A 24,125-nucleotide genomic window follows, 5' to 3' on the forward strand; every position below is an offset into this window, starting at 1 on the left:
TATTTTGCAATGCATATAGTGCAGTTCTCAACATTTGCTATACCTTAATCACTTGGGGAACTTTCAAACTATATTCACAGCCAGGGTCCTAACACCAGAGTCTGATTCATTTGACCTATGGGCCCAGGTGATATTTTAAAAAAGTGACCCAGTGAATCTTTAACTCAGATGACTGGAAAAAAAAAAAAAAAAGTGAGCCAGGTAATTTTAGTGTGCAGCTAGGGTTGAAAACCAGCATGGTTTCAAAGTTGCTTAAAAACATCTAGGTTCTAGTTCCAGCCCCGCCACTTACCAGCTGTCTGTTCTTGGTGGTCTTCTGTTTCCCATAGGATGATGAGGTTGGATTAGAAATTCATAAAAATTGTTGAACTCTACAACAAAATGAAATAAACTGGGATTCATATAATTTCATCTGGTTTGCTCAGCTCCAAAGAGATGAAAATTGAATTATCTGGAGTATGAGAGTGTTGTTTGAAACAAGTGAGTAATAATTTAAAAAACAGCTCTTAAGTAAACTTTTCCCTCTTCCCAATTACAAGGCATGGGAGAAAAGAAAAATAGACATTTAAGCTTAGAAATCACAGGAGACTTCCAGGGCTGCTTTGCCTGTCCCCAGCTCTCTTAAATGGGGAGCTAGTCAGACGGTACCTGGGGAACAGAGGGAGGAGGGAGAGCGCTTACTACACACCAAGAAGGTAAATATAATATAAACCCCAAAGGCTTACGTTACTCATCAGACCACAATATGGCCTGGTACTAAGCAGCGCGCGTGTGGAAGGTTGGGTGGGGTGCGCACACACGCTCACTTGTGTACGTACACACACACAGGCACACACACCCCAGCTCAGTCACCCACATTGCTTGCCCAGGGCGCCTGCAAGAGCTGGCGAGCCCGCCCAGCTCTGTTCACCCGGCCCCGCCCCGCCCCCTCCGGGAGGGCTCTCCGGGCGGCGCCCAGCCCCGAGCAGAGCAAAGGACGGCGGCGGCCACCTCCGTTCTCCGGCCGCTGGTTTCTCGTCTTTCCTCGTCCTTTCATTGAACCCATCTCCGTGCTTCGAAAATCTGACTAACCCGATCTCTTCGCGTCTCCGCCTCTTCTTTCTAGAGTGAGCGCCAAAAAGGGCCTGACAGACAGAAGCCTTTGGCCCCAGCACCGGCCCAGCCCGTCTCTAGACGATTCTTGCTCCTTTCACCCTCACAGCCTCCAGTGGTCGCGTCATCTTCGCACCCTCCCGGCCAACCCTAACTCTCCTCGTCTCTCCTCGCGCTGTCCCGCGTCCTCCCCTCAGGATCCTTCCGCACATTGTCAGCGTCCAGCGCGGTTTCCCACAACTTCCTCACGCCCCGCTCCCCTCGCCCTGTCCCCGCCCTCGACACCACCTGCGTTCCCCACTCGCTCCAACCTCCCTCCCCCGCTATCCCCCCTTGCAGGCCTCCAGCTCTCTGCCCCTTTCCTGGCCCCCATCCCTGACACCCCAGGGACCCTTCCTCCCTCCTCACGTTCTCCCTCCTTCCAGGATCCCGCCCCGACACTTCGGGGGCCCTCCCGCTACGCGCGCTCTTTCTCCTCAGGTCCTGACACCTGGGCGCCCCCTCCCTGTCACCCGCCTTCAGCTCCAGCCCTGACTCTCGGGCGCCTTGCCACCCTTACGCTCCCCGCCCCGGTCCCTCGGGCGCCCCCACTCGCCGCCTCTACCTCCCTACCTGCCACACCTGGCACCCCTGCCCCCACCCCTGCTCATACTCTTCCCCCGCCCCCGACACCTCGGGCGCCCCCTCACACGCTCCTATTCTCCACACTTCCGTCCCCGAAAACTCGGGCGCCCTCTCCCTTCACGCTCAGTCTCCCCTCCCTCCCCGCCCGGCCCCGGACCCAGCCTGGAGATCGCGCTCGGGAGGGGCGGCTGCCGCCCGCGGGGCGCCCGCGTTGCCCGGGCCTGGGCAGCGAGGAGGTGACGCCGCCCCCGCGGGAAGAGCCCGGGAGGCGGAGGGGCGGAGGAGGTGCTGGCGGCGGCACTGAGCGGCGGCGGCGGCGGCGCAGGGCGCGCGGGCCTTCCGCGCCGACTCCATCGACCCAAGGGGCGGCGGCGGCGGCGGCTGAGCGACCCTGGGCCGGGCGCGTGATGAGGAGGGGCCGGCGCCAGACCCCGCTGCACGTCGGAGCTCGCCTGGATCCGGGCGTTGGCAGCCGAAGGGCCCTGGCCCCGGGACTCTCCGCCGCTAGCCCCCGTCCTGTCTTCTCCGCTTTTGCTTCTCCACTCTAGCCGGGGGTGGGGTTGGGGTCTCCGCGGGGGTTTCCGGCCCCGCGGCCCGCTCCCGGGTGTGCCTGGAGGAGTTCTCCCTCTGTGGCGCGCGGGAGCCCTGTGACGCGTCAGCCGGCGGGACGGCTGAGTTGCTTCTCCGGGAAACCGTTCTCGCTTCCTCACGACCCTCTCCGCTCCCGCCTGGGTGCCCCTCGGGCCGGCAGTACTCCGCCTCCGGGCGCTCGAAGCGAGTTCCCGGGGGGCTGGTTCGCAGGCACCCCTTCCCCTCCGAGGCGGCGCGCGCGCTCCCGGCCCTGACCGCGGCCGGACACACTCGCGCCCCGGTCCGCCTGTCGCCCTCCCGCCTGCTCCCTCCAGTCACCCCACCCTTAGCTGTCCCCGCCACCTTACTCCACCACCCTCCCCCGCCTCTCCGCGCACTCCGCGTCCCGGCCTCCAGTTCCCCTTTCCCTTGAACCGCTCACTTCACAGCCCTTCGCCCCCGGGAAGAAGAAACATTTCCCGAAGCGCACTCCTCAGCCCTCCTTCCCCACGCGCTCGCCCTCCCCTCCCCCTGCTCTTTCTTGGGGGAGGGGGGCTGTCGCCTTGGATTGAAGGCCATTGATTTGTATGTATTTGTCCCAGCGCTGGAGGCTGCCCCAGCCGCCGCGCCGGTGCCGCCACTGCCAGTGGAGTTGCCTCCCCGCTTCCCTAGGGTGGTTCGGCTCCACCAAACATGTCGGCTCCTGTCGGGCCCCGGGGCCGCCCGGCTCCCATCCCGGCGGCCTCTCAGCCGCCGCTGCAGCCCGAGATGCCTGACCTCAGCCACCTCACGGAGGAGGAGAGGAAAATCATCCTGGCCGTCATGGATAGGCAGAAGAAAGAAGAGGAGAAGGAGCAGTCCGTGCTCAAGTAAGGACCTGGCTCCATATTCCCGCCTCTCTCCCTGCCCTCCGCCCCCTCGGCCACTGCCCTGCGGCCGCCTGCGCGCCCCAGTTCGCCGCCCTCCCTCCCGCCGGCGGCGCCCAGGCCACGAGGGCTGCGGCCAGCGCCGGCCGCCCGGGCTGTTTTCTGGGTGTCTGAGAGCAGGGGTGTGTGTCGGGGAGGGAGGGCGCCAAGGCCGGCTGAGGTGAGGGTGGCGAGCCTTAGGGCGGTGTGATTTTCCTTGGCGCCTTTCCGGATTTCCCCGCTGGTCATCTTGGCTCCGGGGCCCCAGCGGGACTGGGGCTGAACCCAGGCTCTGTGCGTACCCTCTCCTTTCCCGCCGCGCTGAGGCAGTGACTGGGGCACAGAATCCAATATGGCCGTGCACAGGTGCTCCCTGGACGGACCCGGGCGAAGGCGCGCTGGCAGGGTATGCGGACGCCACCCTGGTCCCACGCCTCCGCGGGGCGGCTCTACCAGCAACGCGGGACAGAGCAGGGCTGCCCACAGTGGCTGCGAGCAGCCGGCGGCGGCGCGGTCGAGGGGCTTAAGCTCTGTCGCGGTCTGGTGGGTGTGCGTCCGCCGCCATCTTCCAGCCCCTCCCCCTCGGCGAGTGCTAACACCCTGCACTCTGCTGCTCTTCCTGTTTGCAACTAGTAAATCTGTTTAATCCTGAAGAGACTCCAGTTCCTACCATCACTGCAGTTTGGGATGCTCCCTACCTTGTGAAGTTCTACTATTCTTGCTCACGGTCTTGGCAGGCCGGGTTTTTCTGAGGGTGGGAGGAGTGAAAGCAGCACCCAGGCATCCGTTTACCGGCTCTGGAACTTCAGCACCAGGGAACTGTCCAGACAGGGTTATCTTTAACTCTGAGACTACTTTTTGGTTAGTCTAGCAAAGAGATTTGTTTCTACAAGGTTTGCTTTTGAATGTTTTATGGTTATTTGATTTCTCAGTTACTTTGTGAAAGAGGTTATTCAGAAGATGTGTAACCTTTTTATGTTTTTCCAGCTTGGCGTTTTTCTTTTTACTTGAAATGAGTTATTCAGATGATTCTTTTGCGTTTTGTCAAGTGTACGTTTCCCATATTCTCCACAGAAATATACAATTGAAAGTGTAGAGTTCCTCTGTGAAGGAACTAATACACTCACCTCTATTCAGGTACATTTTAAAAGCAGGTTGTTGAATTTAGTAGTCTTTCATGTACTAGTAAAGAAACAGGTTTCATTGTCAATAGGTATATATTTTCATATTTTAATGAAAAATACCACTTTAAATAATTTATAGTAGCAAACATCAAATATTCACAAATCTTAGAGAAAGATACTATTTCTCACAAAATATTGAGTGGCTAAAAGAGCAAATATGTTCCTGAAATAACTGAAATTAAGAATGTCTTCATGAAAGCTAATTTCTGGCGTTGAATACTTATTTGGGAATGTTATTTATTAACAGCCTTGGGATATGAAGAAATTAAGAGACTTAAGCAGTTTACTCTAACTAATAGAAGAATAAAGCATTATTTTTAGAAGCTTTTTGAGCATACTTCTTACTGTGCTTAACTTTTTTTTTGTATAGTAACAATGCCAAGCTTTTGATGACTTGCAGTTTGATATTTAAATATGTGAACTTAATGCCTTTTACTATAATTGATAAAAATCAGTGCGGCCAAAATGATGCTCCAGTAAAATGTAGTTTTATTTTTTTGACTTACCTATTTAAATGTAAAATGTGTTTTTATTTCTTCATAGTAGAAATACTATGTGGCTGGTTCACTGTAGTTCTAAGTTTATTTATTGTTTTAATATAGAAATTTAAGTGGACTTTTAGGTATTAGGATTATTCAAAATGAACAGTATGTTAGGAAGATGTTGTAAAAGGGTTTTTCAGGTAGCTACATATGTATATATTATATCTGTATGTAAACCTGCATACTATTAAATATATATAATATTTACATATTCATATTTCCATAGTTTAGATAGAAACAAATGTTCTCTAAATACATATTCATACAATCTATAAAATTACATTGATGAAAAATATATATTCAGATTTATTTTAAATATTTGTTTGCATTGCTACCTAACTTAGTCTTAGAAAGGAGTCTTACCTCAAAATGGCTTTCATGGTTTCACATTCTTGTTATATTTATTTTAACAAAAAGTTATTTGGAGGTTAAAGCATAATATATTTGGACATTTGGTTTTAAATGTTCTTAATTTTTTTTTAATGAAAGAGTAGGCAAGGAAATGAGGAAGTGAATAGACTTTATAATGGAATTATAGTAATGAGAGACAAATCATTTTGAAGATTTTGACAGTTTGCTAAATAATACATTATCAATATTGGGTATTAAATTACAAATACATAAGAAAAATAATACCAACGTTCTTCAATGGTTACTATTTCCCATGAAGTTTTAGGGTTCACTTACCTAGTCATTACTATCCTTTGTTTCTTTTTAGTGCTGTTCATTACATTGGAAATTAACATGTATTTTAAGAGTAGAGAGAAAAATAAACTGAAATTTAAATGCATGTCTGCTGCCTTTTAACATTTATGTTAAAAAATACATTTGATGTGTGAAGATACTGCAATGGTTAGATAAAAATATTTTTGCATGATCTGTGAGTTTCAATGTTCATATTAAGTATTCATGCAAAGTGGAGAGAAAGAAGGAATTTGAACCTTATTAATATTTAATATATAGATGACAATACCTAGATGCATATAATTTATAAGTAAATATGCATGTAGTGAAAGATTCATGCTTGAGATATTTTTAATAAGAGAACTGAGTGATCAAAACTGAGACCATTACTGTTATCTCTCACCTTAGGAGCCTGAATAATTAAAAGCTATTCCTAATTATTAGTAATTTCTTCAAAGTCCGGCTGAACATCCACATAGGAAGTTTATCATCATCAAATAATACCATTTTACATATGAGCGAGGTACTATAATTTTGGAAACATTTAAAAATCTCAGTAGAACCCTAATCAGTAATTACTTTAAAAAATCCTTTCATGTATTGCTGTAGCAGTTTAAATTTGGCTAATTCAATTTATTAGTAAAATTTATAATGTCCTTTTACTGACTAATGTTTTTTTTTCAATCTTCCAAGACATCTGAATGATTAATGTTTTTAAGTCTTGTCTTTCAAGATTGTAAACTTCTTGAGGGCAAGAATCAAAATTTACCCTTTTTTTGAGTTTGTGTTTTGCAGCATCCTTAACACCTGCATGTAATAAGTACTTAATAAATTGTGTTTATTTAAATTGTGGTAATGTTAATGAGGTAGCTTATCAATTTTGTGGGACAATGAAGAATCATTGTTTGAAAGAAAAACATAATTTATTAAAAGTTGAATTTCCAGTGGGTTTTTGTGTAATTGTGAAAAAATGTCTGAGGAAAGCAAACCCACTAAATCAATAGAAAAGTATTCAGTAAATACTGAGTTTCTAATATGTACATATCATAGCCTTTCAGATAAGCTTTTTGTAACACAAATTAGAAATTATGTGTTTCTTGATGTGTATATTTTCATTCATAGTTTAGATTTTCTGTTAAAGGGTTAATTTGCTTCCCAAATAAAGGAAGGCAATAAGTAAAAATTTTCTTGATAGATTAGGATAACAATTAGTATATATTTAGCACATATATAGTGAGCAGTTCTCTATTTTTTAAAATAATTCAATTTTAAAAGTATTTTCTAAAGTTAATTTATAAAATTTTGAAATAAAATCTTTTTTTTTCTTTCTTTTCTTTTCTTTCTTTCTTTTTTTTTTTTTTTTGAGATAGGGTCTTTCTTGGTTTGAGGCCCAGGCTGGAGTGAGATGGCGAAATAACGGCTCACTGCAGCCACGACCTCCTGGGCTCAAGCGATTCTCTCACCTCAGCCTCTGGAGTAACTGGGACCACAGGCAGGTGTCATGACACTCGACTAATTTATTTTTTATTCTTGTAGAGATGAGGTCTCCCTATGTTGCCCAGGCTGGTCTTGAACTCCTGGGCTCAAGTGGTCCTCCCGCCTTGGCCTCTCAAAGTGTTGGGATTACAGGTGTGAGCAACCCGCAGCCCCCAAATTTCTTGGCTACCTATTTCCCCTACCCAGAGCCAACTACTGTTACTAGTATATTTTATACTGTATACTCTTCTAGAGACAGTCTATGCATAAGAATAAATACATGTGTATATATAATATTGTGTGTGTCTGTATATGTGTGTATGTGTGTGCTCATACATGTATGTATGGATGGATGTAAACGTAAAAACAGAAATGTGTCCTGCAGTTTGCTTTATAAGAGGTCAGTTCCACATCTGTGACTGTATAGCTGCCTCGTTAACCTTAATGGATATAGGATATATACTATCCCTTTTAATGAATATTCTGTAATTTCTTTAACTAGTACCATATTTGTGGGTATTTAAGTTTTTTTCTAAGTATTTTGTCATTAGAAATTTTTAGTATTTATCACAGTATTATCTTTGATAAATATCTTCGTACATGCATTTCCTACATGTATGAATGTATATTTGAGACAGATTCCTAGAAACAAAGTTGTTGGGTCAAAGGGTTAGTATATTTTAAATTTAATAAATATTGTGAAATTTACTTTTGTAGAGGAAGTGTGTATAAGTGGTGTGTACTAAGGTGACTTTCCCACATCCTCGCCAACTCAGTGTATGGCAATCTTTACCAATGTTTCAATGAAAAAGATGCCACTGTAGACTTATTTGCAATTTTCTTGTCAGAAAGATTGAGAGCCTTTTTAAAAAAATTTGGTTACAGCCATCTGTAACCATCCCTTTTCTATTAGTAATTTTTAGTGATTTGTGGAGGCTCTCTTACATGTTATTTGTTTTAGGACCTTGTTTATGCCTTTTTTACTGGTCAGGATTTAAAAAAATTGAATTTATTGTAGTTTTGTTTTATGGATTTTGAGTTTGTGATCTTAGAATGATCTTCCCTATTCTAGTATTTTTAAAAACTACCAATTGAATCATGAATACTTTTAAATAAAAATTGCATATGTAAACCACTGTTGCCATTGCCAAAAAAATGAAAAACTATAGTTTTTAAGGATTCAAAATGCATTCTAAAAAATTGATTGACATTTTATAAGAAAACAAGCAAACAAAAAATTGACTTATATTTTATGAAAGAGTACCCAATAAATTTATATATATTCTATTTTAAAGTAAGGGCAATTAAATAATATCTTCCTCTTGACAATAGGTTTTGATAAAGAACTAATTATATTGTGCGATGAAGAAAGAGATAGTGGAAGCAAGTGTGATAGACCAGATGAACTTTGACTTGATACCTTACTTTACTAATTAATAATGGTAACGTTTTGCTTATATTATTAAACTCTGAGTTTCCTCATCTATACTATTTGAGTAATAACACCTATTTTGAAGGATTGTGATTGTTATTATTAAACTCTGAGTTTCCTCATCTATACTATTTGAGTAATAACACCTATTTTGAAGGATTGTGATTGTTATAGACTAAGTATCCTGGCATAAGTAGTGGTGCAATAAATAATCATTATTGTTAACTGATATAGATAGCACTCTTTAAACCTTATCATAGGATTGCTGGGTGAAATTTTCTTATTTTCTAAAAATTGAGAGATTCTTTTCCTTGTCTATTATGAAGTCAAAATATGCCAGGAGGGCTTTTAAGCGACTTCATTATTTGTTTAGAAGACTAGGGATGGGGAGAGGGTGGGTGACAACTTGAAAATAGTTTCCTCAGCAAATACCATTCTTAAGGAGCCTGATAACTAAGACATAGCAGTGAAAATAGCACTGACATCAAGTTATTGGTAATCGGCAAGATACTGATAGTCAAAGGTGAATTGAGGGGACTTGTGGAAACTACTTTGTAATTGACTTTAGATTTGCCTTGGTTAAACTTTTTACTCTATTATTTAACTAAAATCTATATTTACCTATTTGTCTTATTCACATTGTATCTAAGAACCCAGAGAACCGTATTAGGTTAAGCTAATTCTGAAGTATGGTTATTGAGCTTAGAATGCTGATCTTCACATCGCCCCTCAAATACACTTAAGCTTTGTATGATTGCCGGTTTCTCATCCTTCTGGCTTAGCTTCAAATTTGGATCTTTAGAGAGCTCTTTTCTGACCACTCTTTCTTACGTAGATTCTCTCCATTATTCTTTATAACAGTACCTTTTATATTTCCCCAATTATGCTTATCAAAATTTATAATGATTTATTTACTTGTTTATGGTCTGTCCACCCTGCTAGATTATCAACTCAAAGAGAGCACACACCATGTCTGTTTTGTTCAATAATGCAGCTTCAACTTCTAATTTAATACAATGCCTTACACATAGTAGTACTCAAAAATATTAATTGGGTGAATGAACGCACATTGGGAATGAAATATTATGTTCATCTAGGTGGTACCAACTTTCAAGGTGAACTCCAATAACCTTAAAAAAAAGATTTGCTTATGTAGTAGTGTCCTTATTTTTGAAATCAAATGTAATTTTTAAACATATGCCTAATTTTGCTTATTTTACATGGAAGGAAACTTACAGTGTTTGTGTATGATTGCAGCTTATCTTTCTTTTGGACTAAGAGCATATCTTTTTTGACTAGAAACTAGAAGAACATTGTGATAGATATCATTTTTAAATTTAAGGAATATTAGGAATTAGGGAAAATTTGGCTGTAAAAGTGATTCCTTTAAAAGAATTGATACATTTCCATTGTGTTTAGCACAGATGAGTGATAAAGAGTACACAGAAGGCTTTGGATAGAAATAGTTCATGCCCTCCAGGGACAGATAATCTAAGGCCAACCATAATCATATGAACACATAAAAATGTAAAGTGTCATGAAAAAATACTGTAAAGGTGTTTTTAGTACATTATAACCATGGTAAAAACTATGTCAGACTAATCTTACTAGTAGTTTATTGCCTCTGTGGTATTGTTTGATTATATTGTGTTATATTACATGGTGTCACATAGTTTTTCCTGTTAAAATATCTGAAAGTTTCACTGCTAGATATTAAAAACTTTTGTATTCTCTAGTCACCTAATGAAATACAGATATCTCTGGGAGTTGAAATAATTTTAACCATTATCAGGTAATTCTTAAGGAGCTCATTGTAAGAAACGTGATAAACCACATGAAAATTTTGCTTGGTAAGTACCAGGAGACTACTGTGCACTACAGTGTATCATGGATATATTTTACAAGAGGAGCACGTGATTCAGTCCTGGGAAGATGCCATCTAGGCTGAATCTCAAATGATGAGTAGATGTTAGCTGGGCAGATTGTTCTCTAAGCAAAAATCTTAAAACTCCCAATTCCTCTTCGCCCCCAAAACCTTTCATTTGTTAAAAAAAAAAAAAAAAGAAGACGGTGCAGGACATGGTCAAGAAGTTTGCTTGAAGTGGTTCAGAAGAGCACAGATTTAAATGGTGATGCGTCAATAGAGGAGACTGGAGAGATGGCAAGGTTCAGAGCCTAAAAAGCCTTCTATGCTATTCTTTGGATTTGGCAATAGGGAGTCATGGAGGGATTTTAAGCAGTGACACAATATAATTAGCCTTCTGTTGGAACAAAAACCACTCTCATTTAATAGATTGGTTAGAAGATGTAATACTAGAGATAAAGGCACTATTTAGGAGATTCTTACAGTAATCCAGGTAATAAATGATGAAGATATGAAATAAGGCAGTAGAGGTGGAGGTGGAGAGTCAAGACAAATTTTTGAAAAATTCAGGAGCCAAAATTGCCAGGATTTGACAGCTGTGTGTTAAGGGTCCGGTAAACTCTTATGATGCCAGACTTGCTTAACTGACTACTGTACATAATATATATCTGCCTGTATCTGCTTATCTCACTTATAGTTAGCTCTGTGAAGTCATCTGGTCCTAGGACCAGTGTTCTCTTGAGGGAGCAGTTGTGAAGTGGCTTATTTTATTTTAGTTGTTCTAGACAGTTTGTAACATTAATATGAGTAATAGAAGTGACTATAACTTGGGATAATGGGATGGTAGTAAAAAGGGCCAAAAGGGACAAAGAAGAAAAGAAAGGACAAAGAACAAAGGGGAGAAAGTAAGATTGGGGCTCTTGGAATCCATTCATAATTAGAAGGAACCTTCTTAATATCTTAGCTTATAAAATTTTTTCTACTGGGTATATTCACGCCATGTAATCTTTTCAGAACTTCAGGACTATCATCCTTTTATTGAATATTCCCTACTCCCATTGATAACTTAGTCTCAATGAATTTCTCACCCTCTGGTTTTATTTCATTCTTTGTGTATTTTAAACTATCACACAATCTTTGTTTTATATGTTAGGCTTAGCAAGGACAAATTTGCTTCCCTGTATATATTTCTGTATCACCTCTAAGGGAATTTTGGAAATATGAATGTATTTTAGGAAAATATAGAGAGGAGATTAGTTACGGAAATGACATGCTGAAGTTGGTGAAGATCCTGTGCATCTTTATATTAGCTTACTGAATTATTGCGGAATTTCAGAAAGTGCTTGTATTATAAAAGGGAGATAAATTTTATTGGGTTTTGTGATGGGAAGCTCCAGAAATAGGAATTGAGGTAGAGTTATGGAAAGGGGAAAGTTAAGAAAAGGTTTACATAGGAGTAATATATTATTTTACCTACTTTCTTTCTAATACGGGTAACCTACAAAATTGAAGACAACTAGATAGTATAAATTAATTGGTCAAGAACTAACAACTTTAATACAGTTTATATATTATGAACATATATCTATATTATATATACCTGTCAAAACTCTTACTTTTTGTACAATATAGTGCTAGCTAAATGCTTTTTAGGGCATTTGGAATTAACAACTTTTGTATAGTTACATGGTTATAAACACTTAGTATTTTTATATAATACAAATACTTTGATAGGTTCTGCTAAACAGAGGAACTGGATAAATGCTCCTTTAAGGCACAGGAGGAATGCCCTTTAGCATTTTTTTCTTCCAATCAAGCTTATGTTCAGCTCGAAGAGACAAATAGTTTGGTAGTTTCTTGTATCCTGTAACTAGGCTTCTGGGAGGCTAAAACTAGGGGAAAAGGATACACTAAACAATATAACTGGGTAGCAGAATAACCACAGTGGTGTTTGGTGCTTTGGTATTGTTCAGTTGACAGATGGAGGTGGTGCTCACATTCATCTTGTTTTGTTGGCATATTTGGTATCTATTATCATTTTTATAATAGTTTGCTTCCCAGGCACATAGATGAAAATCTGTTTTATCACACATAAAACAGTCTTCAATCTGAAATAAATAATTAATACTTTTATTAGCACACTTATTTTTCTCACTGGGCCAAAATCTAGGTGTAGGTAGGGCTGCATTTCTTTCTAGAAACTAAAGGAGGATTGTTTCCTTGCTCATTTGGGTTGTTGAAAGAATTACGTTAAGTTATAGGACCGAGATTCTTGTTGGCTATTCAGCTGAGGGCTGTTCTTACCTCCTAGAGGCCTCTTTCTGGTACTTGCACATAACTTGCTATATCTCTGAACAAGCAGTGGGGCATTTTGAATCTTTATTGCGATGCTGTCTCTCTGACCTTTCTTCTGTCATTGCATCTCTCTCTGCCCACAACTAGGAAAGATTTTTTCTCTTTTAAGAACTCATGTGATTAGCTTGAATTCACCCAGATATTCCGGAATAATCTTCTTATTTTAATCATATCTGTAGAGTTCTTTTTGCCATATAAGGAAACATATTTATGTGTTCCTGCAATTAGGACAGAACATCTTTGGGGGGCCATTTATTCTCCTTATGACATTCCTCTAAAGAGTGCCAGTAGATATAAATTTGGATATATATTTTTTATAAAGTAGATACTGAACTACTCTTATATTTTTAAAAGTATTTTGTATTCAGAGATACAAATTCCAGAATATCTCTGAAATAATATTTTACTATATATGTTGTACTATAGTTTATAATACTATATTGCCTTCAAAGTACCGCCAATCTGCATTCCACTTTTTATTTATTTAACAGTTTCCTCCAGAGTTAAAATGTTTGTGTAACTGGGTTTTAGGTGGAGGGACTGGGGGCAAGAAGTGTGAATTGTTCTGTGCCCTGTACGTAAAGATTAAGTACTATTCCTAAGCAGTAGTCATGTTAGTTAATAATTGTATTTATTTTTATAGGGAGAGGAGTAAATAATTTTACCATATGACTAACATAGTGAAGAGTCATTGAAATATTTTCATATGCAGTATTTTCATTATCCAATGGTCATGTTAAAAGACTCAGCATAACTTTATATTCCAGTATGAATAAGTAAATATTTGAATTTAATATTTCCACAAGAAGTAGTTTCTTTTGGCATGTTTGGTTGAATATCCATACTCTACATAAGTGTGCCTTCATATATTACTTTTTTGTAATTTTTTACCCTAGAGTCTGGTTTAATGAAAAGATGCACAGTAGTGTATGTTATGATTAAACTTCATGACAGGGTTTAGGATATATAAGTTGTTTAACTTATGCATGTAAAGATTAAAAGTAGCTATGAAATAAAGTAGAAAAAGAAAGTAATCCAAGATTTTTCTTTAAAACTACTAATATAAATTTATGTTGCAGTTGACAGTATGTTAGGATAGACTAGATATCAGAGTCCAGTCTTGATAGAAACTATAATAGTAATTTGAACAGGGACATTTTGATATAAAGTATTACTACTTATAGCAAGGAGCAGCCCTTTTCTAGGGGTAAGGTAGAGTACCTATGACAGAAACGAATTTCAGAGAAGCCATTCCTGTGTGTCTGAGGCTGAGATTCAGCCCTCATTGGAGGATGTGATTGTGGCCCACTGAGCTGTCTCAGGCTGTGGCAGGCAAGCAGGACATTATCTGTGGGAACGTTGGTGGAACTTGCAGAGAAGCTGGCTGAGGTGCTTAGGAAACTCACTGGGAAGCCACCTCTTGGGGTGCCAGTGAGACTTCTTGAGAAACTGTCTGCTGGGGTGCCACTGAAACTTGCTAGGAGGTTGAGTAACCCTGGGTGTCTATAAGCTACTGGCAACCATGCACTGTAGCAAGAACAACAAAACACCCAGAACCTTGAAGTCCTTTCTTCCTTTAATGTCACTATGGCTCCCTCTAGTGACAAAGTTTAACATTTTGCCAACTGCAAAGGAGAAATGGTGACAGTCCAGATTCACTATCACAAAGCAGGTCAAAGAAGGGTGGATTTGGAGCTGAGAGGCAGTAAATTTATAGTAGGCTATGTTATCCCCAATATTCGTATCTTAAAACAACAAAGGTTTATTTCTTTTTGGCGTTATATGTTTCTCTGGATCCCTTTGGGTCTCTACTCCATGTCATCCTCATCCTGGGACACAGGTTAGTGGAGAAAATGCTTTCTGGAACATTCTGAGCAGCTGAAAAGGGAGACTGCAGTGAATCCTAAGTTGTCTCTTAAAATTTCCTCTCAGAGGTATGCATACAACTTCTGCTTGCATTTTGTTGGCCAAAGCAAATTTCATGATCATGCCTACCTAACTCAGGGTAGAGAAGGACAATCCTATCATGTATAGAGGGAGAATCAGGAGAATTTGTTGAAAAATATAACTATCACAGGATTGATAGAATTGGCATTAGAAAAGTGGGCAATCCTTAGGATAATTGTAGTTCCCGCTTTACAATTTTGTCTTATTTGCTTTCTACCTTTTAAAGAATAAATTTTAGTGAAAAATAGTATCAACATACAAATTGATGATGCTTTTTACTTCTGAATCAGTGAACTCAAACTAGACAATGAGCTTAGTCATTTGTGTAACATAGTGAAGCTGATAAACTAAATCAGCAGGAAATTTTTTTTGAAGGTTAGGTACAAATAGACTTTTATTTTGAAATTTTGCATTTTGAAAATGTTGTGTTAACTAATTCTTATAAGATATAGAAAGTGGCAGGGCTGGAGCCTGCTGTCCAGGTCATGTCATTCCTGGATGTATGCATTGTCCTTGAACTGGATTTCCCAGGATGAACCCAGAATGTATGGGCTTGGAGGCTGCCTGCAGTCGGCAAGTGCTCTGGGTGAGCTGGGCCAGGGAATTACAGGTACATGTAATATGAAATGCCTCTATATGCCTCTATAGGATTTTTTTCCCATTTATGGTTAGTCTTGGATAGGGGATAGAAAACGAGATTTAGATATTTGGATAATAGTCCTGGCTCCATCATTTATAAGCTGTGCTATCTTGAAGAAGTCAGTTAACTTCCTGCATTCTGTAAAATGAAGATTGAAAACACAAGTCCACAATTCTGTAACTGAAACTCATGGTGGCAGATGTTTTGGAATTCAAGTATTTTAGACTTTAAAAATGTAAAGGTGTATATACTATAAGATATGTAACTCTTAGCAGGGTCAGGACAGTAGCCCCTAATCAAACATTGATATTTCTCTCGTGAAACATATGAATATTTACAAAAGGGTTAAATAAGGACTATATATAGTCAGGCCAGGAATTTTGGCCCAGACTTACACAAAAATAATTTTTGTTTTCAGAGCTTTTTGGATTTGGTAATTGTGGTTAAGGAAGTATGGGTGTGTGGTATCTTTATCATAGGAGTAAAGTGATGCTATATAAATGAAAGTGCCTGTGAGCTATAAATTGCTGTAATATGTTAATTATTGTAATCATAGTGGCGGTTGATGTGATCATTATCACCAGCTATTTAAAATAATATTTAAAGGAAAAATTGAAAATTAGATTTTGCTACTTGTAGGATTTTATATAGATCAATATTGGGGTCTTTATTGATCCCAGGTCATTTGAATTTTGATTTAAAACAATTTAAATTTTACTCTTTCCAGAAAGAGCTTTACACATAAAATATCTGATTACATAACTCTTTTGTTTAACGTATCAGTGTTTCCCTATTGCCAACTACATGCAGCCTTTAACTGGATTCCCTTCTTTGAACCATGGAACATACAAAATAGTAAGTAATTCTTTTCTTCTACCAGGGATGGATACATAAATAGTACCATTCTAGAAGCATAAGAAATAAATTAATGTGTTACATACAATGGATGACTTAGAACATTAGAGCTTACCTCTCTTCCAGACCTCTAGCTGACAAAGGCTAGAAAAAGTGTAAAATTCTTAGCATGTCAAACTAGGTCCTTCATGATTTGTCCTCTCTTCATTTACCATCTTTTAGACTTTTCTTCTCCCTTCCCACTGTATATTTTGGCTGAATAGTTAATTTACTTTAACTTGATGCTTCGTAACCTTTTTCACATGATTCCACATGTAGAAAACAATAAAGGAGGTGTATGTCATGTTGAGATAAACTGGGAAAGATTGGGGGCATCTACATGAAAGTTGGTAAAAAATTAATCACATCTTAAGTTACAAAATTCTAAGCAAAACAAAAGGCAAGGTATTATGGAAGATAGCAAATGTTGAGTTATGAAAACTTTAAATTTTTTTCAATATCTACAATGAGACACTTAGCCAGCTTCTATGAGCATATCTTTTTAATATCAGGTTTATTTATTTATTTTTGGACAGAAACACATTATTCCAAGGTTGTTTAATGATGATCTTTTCAAATTCCTGTTGGTCACCATTGACGAGAAACTCTTAAAGTAGTTGGTAGAAAATTGCAGAGAAGAACTTCATTTTCTGGCATGTGCCTGTAATCCCAGCTACTTGGAAGGCTGAGGCAGGATAATTGCTTGAACCCGGGAGGTGGAGGTTGCAGTGAGCTGAGATGGCACCACTGCACTTCAGCCTGGGCAACAGAGCAAGACTCTGTCTCAAAAAAAAACAACAAAAACAAAACAAAACAAAAAAACAAAAAAAAAACACACAAAACAAAAAACTTCATTTTTTTCTGATTGATGGAAACTGCTTTTATGCTATTAGAATTTTGATAATTCATCCTCTTTAAATTTTACTTCAAAGCTACTAATATCCTTTAACTCATGTCCTTTTCTTTCAGTGACAATTATAATGTTGAAATTTCCTCTGATAATGAGAATGGTATTCTAATCCACTTGAACTTTAAAAACAATATCAAATATTTAAAAATAATGTTGGTATTCCACAAGCATATATAATGCTCTGCTCATCTTAATTTTTCTTTAGGACTCATATCGTAACATTTGACTATCACTTTAACCTCACTGTTCTGAAGCTAAACTGTTGCTTTGAATCTATAAACTTTGTCATATTCATTAATATACTTTCACACAGTTTATGAAAATTTTTTATTAAGTTCGTTCAGATGTTCTAAACTCAGTTAAGCCATTTTTTGAAGTCAATAACTACCTTTCAACAGATCTGTACAGTGAGAATCACTTACAATTTCAATGATATTTTTAACCCATAAACTTCAGAATACAAGCTTTTCCTTTCATAGACAACAAACTTAGGTATGGAACAACAGAGAACAATATTCTGATCTCGTTTCTTTGTGTAAAGCCAACAGTAATTGGGATTGAAGCAACTTGGAATTGATTAGATTTTTTCATTTTGATAACATTTATTGTGGAATTCACATCTAAAGGCAAAATTTATATTCAAGAGCTCTGGAAATAAAATATTACTTGAATTTCAGATTTTTCAGAATGAACTCTGATTATAGAACTTTTCTACTTATCGCAAATTTATACAATATTTCTATAATATTTTATAAATATTAGTGTTTCAAAATCTTAATTTACCAATTTGAATATATTTTGTTTTTGGTACATCTTTGCAGGACAAATATCTTTTTAGTTTTTCCTCTTTAGTGGCTATAGTGTCAGTTATTAACTTAATACTGTTTGCTGACTATAGATTCATTAATCTGCAGTGAAAACTTTAGTAATTTTGATTAGTGTTGTCTCTGTATCCTCTCATGTGCCATCTATACACTTACTAATATCATTGAAAGTGACACATGTTCTTTGTCTTTTTTTCTTTTTGGTTCATCGATTTCAAATATAGTGTTGGCAGTTGGCAGTTTCTATGTAGACTTCTAAATGAGAGGTTCTGTATTATGCTTTGTTATTTTAAACTTGCAGACATTTTAAAAAGTTAAAATCTTGCTTTGTGGCAAGGTGCAGGCATTGTTTATTGGCCCCATAGCTTTATGTGCTAACTTCTTTATACAAATAGGACATTTAGTTTGAGAAAGAGAAGAATTATAGGAGTACAGGAACCAAAATTTGAGAAATGTATTATATTGCTGAAATAATGGTTTACTTCAATAACTAAAATTTCAAAAATTTCATACTTGTACTCATACTTATATTTTCAAAAAAGTCTGCAGTCCCTTTACTGAACTTATTTAATTAAATTATGTTACATTATTTTTTATTTCTAAAATTAAAACAATCCATTATGAAATTCTGTCACGAATGACTCTCTTGGTAATTGTTAACATTAAAAGCCAATAAGAAAGAAATAAAGAGGGCCAGAATGAAAGATGGAAGAAAAGAAGGAAATACAAACAATAAAAAGATTGACAAAATAATTTATATCCTATGTGGGACATCTAATACTAGATGTTGCTATTGTTGCAATGTAGTATTCCTACATACTTTATGTGCTGGAAAAATGTAGAAACAAGGGAAAATTAAAAATAAATGTTTTACATGTGTATATAAGACAAAGAACTTCAGTAATAATAACCCAATTGGGACAAAAGTAATAATTGGACTACCTGAGATGATCCAATGGGAAGGTCAGGGGAGAGGTACTACATGGCGCTGCTTCTACAAAGCCATATACACTCTACTCTCTGAAAGAATTTAAAAAATGGATATCTCCTTATACATGTTTAAGTCTGCATCTAAAAATTTCCAGCAATACAATATAGGGAATCAAAGATAATGATTGTTTTTGATTTAAGTATTTATTTGTTCTTCCTTTAAACAAATGCATTTTGAGCATCTGTTCTATACCAGCCACTGTACTAATTTAGGAAACAGAGAGGAATAGGACACAGTCTCTGCCCTTGAGGTGCTTATAATTTAGTGGTAAAGAGTCATGTAAATAAATAATCCAAATGCATGATAAGTGCCTTAAAGTAGTTATATACCAAGTGTTGAACAGAGGAAGGGGCTAGTATACGAACATGGAGGATTTAAGGAAGTCTTTCTAACCAAAGATCACATTCAAACTGGCCTTGCAGGAAAAAGTATGTGGAGAAGAAGGGCATTTTAGACATATGCTGTGAAAAGCATTTAGACATGGACTGTGAAAAGCATAGTGCATGGTGTCTTTGGGGAATAGCCAGTATTCCTATATTGCTAGGTGCATGGAAGATGGAAAGAAGGGATGGAGTGGTGGAAGGTGAAGCTAGTTGGTGAGAGTCAGTTACAAAGGGCATCATATGCAGGACTGGTATTCAATTGACCTGCACCAGTACAGAGACACTAATTTTTAAAAACTGAATCACTTTGATGCAGACTACTAAATATTATTGAGAGAATAAATTATCTAATGATGTTGTCTAGTGCAGTCTTATAGAATTATGAAACCTAGTAACCTTGCTGGTATGTATTAACATGGTCCTTGGAAGGCATGTACTGCCTGTAGTGTCAGTGCCTACCTGATACCCCTGTGCCCTGTTGTTGGTGGAGGCAATGGAAGGCTGCAGTGCAGGTGGTTTTCGTGGTAACTGCATTTTGCAGGGAGTGTCCTGAGGCACAGTGCTTTCAGTCTCTGTGGAAAACACTAACAGCTAGATCTGGGGTATCCAATCTTTTGGCTTCCCTAGGCCACATTGGAAGAAGAAGAATTGTCTTGGGCCACACATAAAATGCACGAATATGATAGCTGATGAGCTAAAAAAAAATTGCAAAAAAATCTCATCATATTTTAAGGTTTACAAATTTGTGTTGGGCCACATTCAAAGCTGCCCTTGGCCCGCGGGTTGGACAGGCTCAATCTAGATGTTTATGTGACTATGGCATGCAGGCAGCCTGCCCAGTTGTTTTAAAGTTGTAGCAAAATGGTGGGTATCAGGGACCTAATGACTCTCATTTTAATTATGAATGTGTCAGGAGAAGTCTAATATTGTTCTAAATATCCAACCATGGCTCTGTTAAGAGATTGACACTTTATAAAATTCAACAAATGATTTGTAAGTTATTAGAATGACTGTATAAATAATTTATGCTATAACTCCCATGTGTCGAATCTTTTGGCTTCCCTGGGCCACAATGGAAGAAGAGGAATTGTCTTGGGCCACACATAAAATACACTAACACTAACGATAGCTGATGAGCTTAAAAAAAAAAAATCTCATAATGTTTTAAGAAGGCTTATGAATTTGTGTTGAGCCTCATTCGAAGCTCTTCTAGGCCACATGTGGCCTGCGGTCTGCGGGTTGGACAAGCTTGCTGTAACTCTTGTCATATGGAAAGCAGGTATCTATATATCTACATCTATACTTTATTTGGAAAAAAGAAAATATATTTTAATATTAATTTATATATTGATTTTTATATTAATTTTATATTGCTGTATCAGTTGTTAAATATTTAGAATCACCTATGGTTATATGTCATGCTAAGAAATTTGGGTTTATCTTATTGGCATATTTGATCTGTAGTGAAAGGTTTTGAAATGAGATAGTGATAGGGCCTGTTATGATATGTTAACAAGTGACTTCTGATGACTTAGTGTAAAAAATTCTCACTAGCATGAGAATTCTTACCAGTACTCACTAGCATGAGAATTCCTACGAGTGCATTTTCACTGGTACTGCCTTGTATCCTGAGATCTTGTGTCTCTATTCTGGGTTTGTCCTCTGTATTGCTGCAGAGCATCTTCTTAAAAATGAAATTTAAATAATTAATTTTATGGCTGAAGAATCTTTTTAGGCTTTCTATTGCTTTGAATAAAATTCAAACTCCTTTTGCATACACGGTCCTTCACAGCCCCTCTCCAACTTGTTTTTCCAGCTTCATCTTCCACTCCACCCTTTCATGTATCTTTACTTTTAGTTATAATAAAATTTTTACTGTTTCTGGAGCATTGAAGGGGTAAAGGGGACCCTTTCATAAGGAGATATGTATGGAATAAACAATTCAGTGAATTTATATGTCATATATACTATATATCCTGAAATATTTGAAATTGGAACCAAATCAGTGTTGCTTTCATTTTAAAATCACCTTTGGAAGTAATTCAGATGCCATTAAAGACATAAAACTCTCATTACTCATTTTCTTCAACTTCAATAGGAAATCTTATGGAATTGTTTTGGAACACAGGCTTCCAATCTGCCACCAGATTTTGCAGCAGGAATTTATATAATCATGCCATAGCTCAAACTGTCTCACAATTTACCATATGTTTCAATATTTCCAATGTTTTCAAACACTCTTCTCTCTTTCCCACCCCTTCCAGTTCACATTTCTCAGCTTTGTCCCAGCTCTTACCCCACAATTCTCATTTATTTCTCTGATTCATGGTTAATCTTTGTTATAGCCTTCCAGTTTGGAGTTCATTCTATACTGGTTCTCCTTCCTGGACTTTTTTAAAGTCACTTAAAATAAGCAGTGGTTAATCCTGAATTTAGAATTCTTGATTTCTGGCTTGGGTTCTGATCTCTCAGATCTCTCAGTACATGTTTTCATGGCTTTACTACTTTTTTTTTTTTTTTTAACCTCTGTTTAAATTTACCAGAGCCAGAAACATTACGGTTTAGACTCAGGCTGGCTCCTGTAACAATATAATATTTTCAGGAAAAATTTTCTTCTTAGAAACCCTGTATTCATCTGGTTAGAGCTTAGGGGAATTTCTGTAGTCTAAATCTAATCAATTAAAATGGCTTTTATAAGTAGCTGGATTTTTATGACTGCAAATATTGCTTTCCTGCTTATTTTCCTTCTAATCCTGTGTTTACTTAGCTAGTTCAAGGAGTCAAGGCAGTACATTGTATATAAGGAAGGGCTTTGGCATTAGTCAACTCTGGGTCATATCCTAGTTTCCCAGTTACTAATTTTGTGACCTTGAGCAAGTCACTTAATCTCTTGGACTCTCTGTCTCTTTATCTATAAATTAAAAACAATGACTATTTCATAGGGTTGTGGTAAGATGCAAATGTAATGTGACGGGCACACAGAAGACATTCAATAAATGTTAAAAGGAAAACAGATACTATGAATTTTAGGCTACTTTTTCTGCTGCCATGCTTGTGCTCTACATCCCCATCTGAAGTTAGATTCATTTGTTTACATGAAGGTCAGTCTTGAGGGTTAGAAGATGAGCCTAGAGTGAGAGGAAGTGAGAAGAACACAGGTGAAATTCATCTGAGTATTTGTCCTTGAACATTATCTTTACTAGAGAGTTTTTGAGATTGTTGATAACAGCAAATTGCTCTCTTGGGGTAAGAAGATGTTTTTTGTTTGTTTAAACATTTTAAAAAATAAACAGTGTGCTGAAAATAGTTAAACAGAGTGTCATCTTTGCTCTTTGCTTGCCGTTAGTAATCTGACAATTATAATTTTAAAGTATTTTCATAACTATTTCAAAATAGTAATAATTTAAAAATAGTTTAAAAAATTATGCAAACCATCTTATTCACATCTAAGCCCTGCTATGGACTTACCATGTAGTTTGACAAGTATGTATTTCAAGGCTGTTCATTACTTTTTCAAATTTTATCAAAATAGTAGTATTCTTAAGTTTATATTAATTCTCTTCTGACCATTCTAAGTACTGAAATCACCATCTTTCAAATACTTTCATCTGGAGCTCTGATTACCTTATATAAACATAGAAAGTTCAAAGACTATTCATTTTTTATCTCAATTTTCATTATAAAAATGTAATAACAATAATAGTTTTTATCCTTGTGATAGTTTGCTGAGAATGATGGTTTCCAGTTTCATCCATGTCCCTACAAAGGACATGAACTCATCATTTTTTGTGGCTGCATAGTATTCCGTGGTGTACCAAACACTGCGTGTTCTCACTCATAGGTGGGAATTGAACAATGAGAACACATGGACACAGGAAGGGGAACATCACACTCTGGGGACTGTTGTGGGGTGAAGGGAGGGGGGAGGGATAGCATTAGGAGATATACCTAATGCTAAATGAGGAGTTAATGTGTACAGCACACCAACATGGCACATGTATACATATGTAACAAACCTGCACATTGTGCACATGTACCCTAAAACTTAAAGTATAATAGTAATAAAATTAAAAAAAAACAATAATAGTTTTTAAAATGAAAAAAGTGTGTAACCTCACCATCCTATACAACTGTTCATTTTTATATCTTCCTCTCTATTTTTATCTGTATGCATCATATGTTTTACATAGATGCAGTTATGGTATATATACAGTTTTATATTTTGCTTATTTATTATAATTTTTTACTTAATAGGATATCATAAATATTTCTTCCATGAATAGATTTTCTCAGCCATCTACCTCAGCATCTGTCACATGCTTGCCATATTCAATTAAATGGGTTCCTCTCCATTCTAGTTTTCAGTAATTGCAGAAAATTTCATTGCAATTAAAACAAAAATAGTCAACATTTTACTATTCATTTTTGCTGTGTGTTTTGCTTTGATTTTTGCTCCGGTGTCATGCCAAATGTGGGACATAACCCTATTTCCTGGATTCTAAAATTGTACTCATATCAGGCAGCTGCATTAGTAGCATTTCTCTGGAGATTTGGGGATAAAGATGATGAGGTTCCCAAGAGTGGATAATTCAAAATTGAAGTAGACTTTCTCATTCTTAAAAAAAAAAACAAAAAACACTTTGAGCATTTCTACCCACTTATGTCCATTTTGTTGCCCCTGCTTCTTCCTGCTCTACCTTGCTTCTCTCATTTCTTTCCCACTCTCCAATCTCTATTAGTTTTGTAATATCAGGCTAGTAATGTTTTTTTTCTTTCAGTCTATTTTCTGTTGGAGTTTCCTTTCAACT

At 38.1% G+C, this 24,125-nt stretch overlaps 1 protein-coding gene across 39 annotated transcripts in view; it reads left to right on the forward strand.

Annotated features, from left to right (window-relative positions):
* Window positions 1-2,326: 2,326 nt before the first annotated feature.
* The window catches only part of RIMS2 (regulating synaptic membrane exocytosis 2), a 752,291-nt gene continuing 730,492 nt past the window's right edge, over window positions 2,327-24,125 (forward strand). For all 39 annotated transcript variants that reach the window (XM_055348803.2, XM_031014115.3, XM_055348807.2 and 36 more), the window contains exon 1: window positions 2,327-3,155. In XM_055348803.2, the coding sequence (XP_055204778.1) occupies window positions 2,980-3,155 (176 nt within the window). In that variant the 5' untranslated portion in view covers window positions 2,327-2,979. The remainder of the gene's footprint in view (window positions 3,156-24,125) is intronic.

Source organism: Gorilla gorilla, chromosome 7 (genome assembly GCF_029281585.2).
Source record: "Gorilla gorilla gorilla isolate KB3781 chromosome 7, NHGRI_mGorGor1-v2.1_pri, whole genome shotgun sequence".
Classification (NCBI taxonomy): Eukaryota; Metazoa; Chordata; class Mammalia; order Primates; family Hominidae; genus Gorilla; species Gorilla gorilla.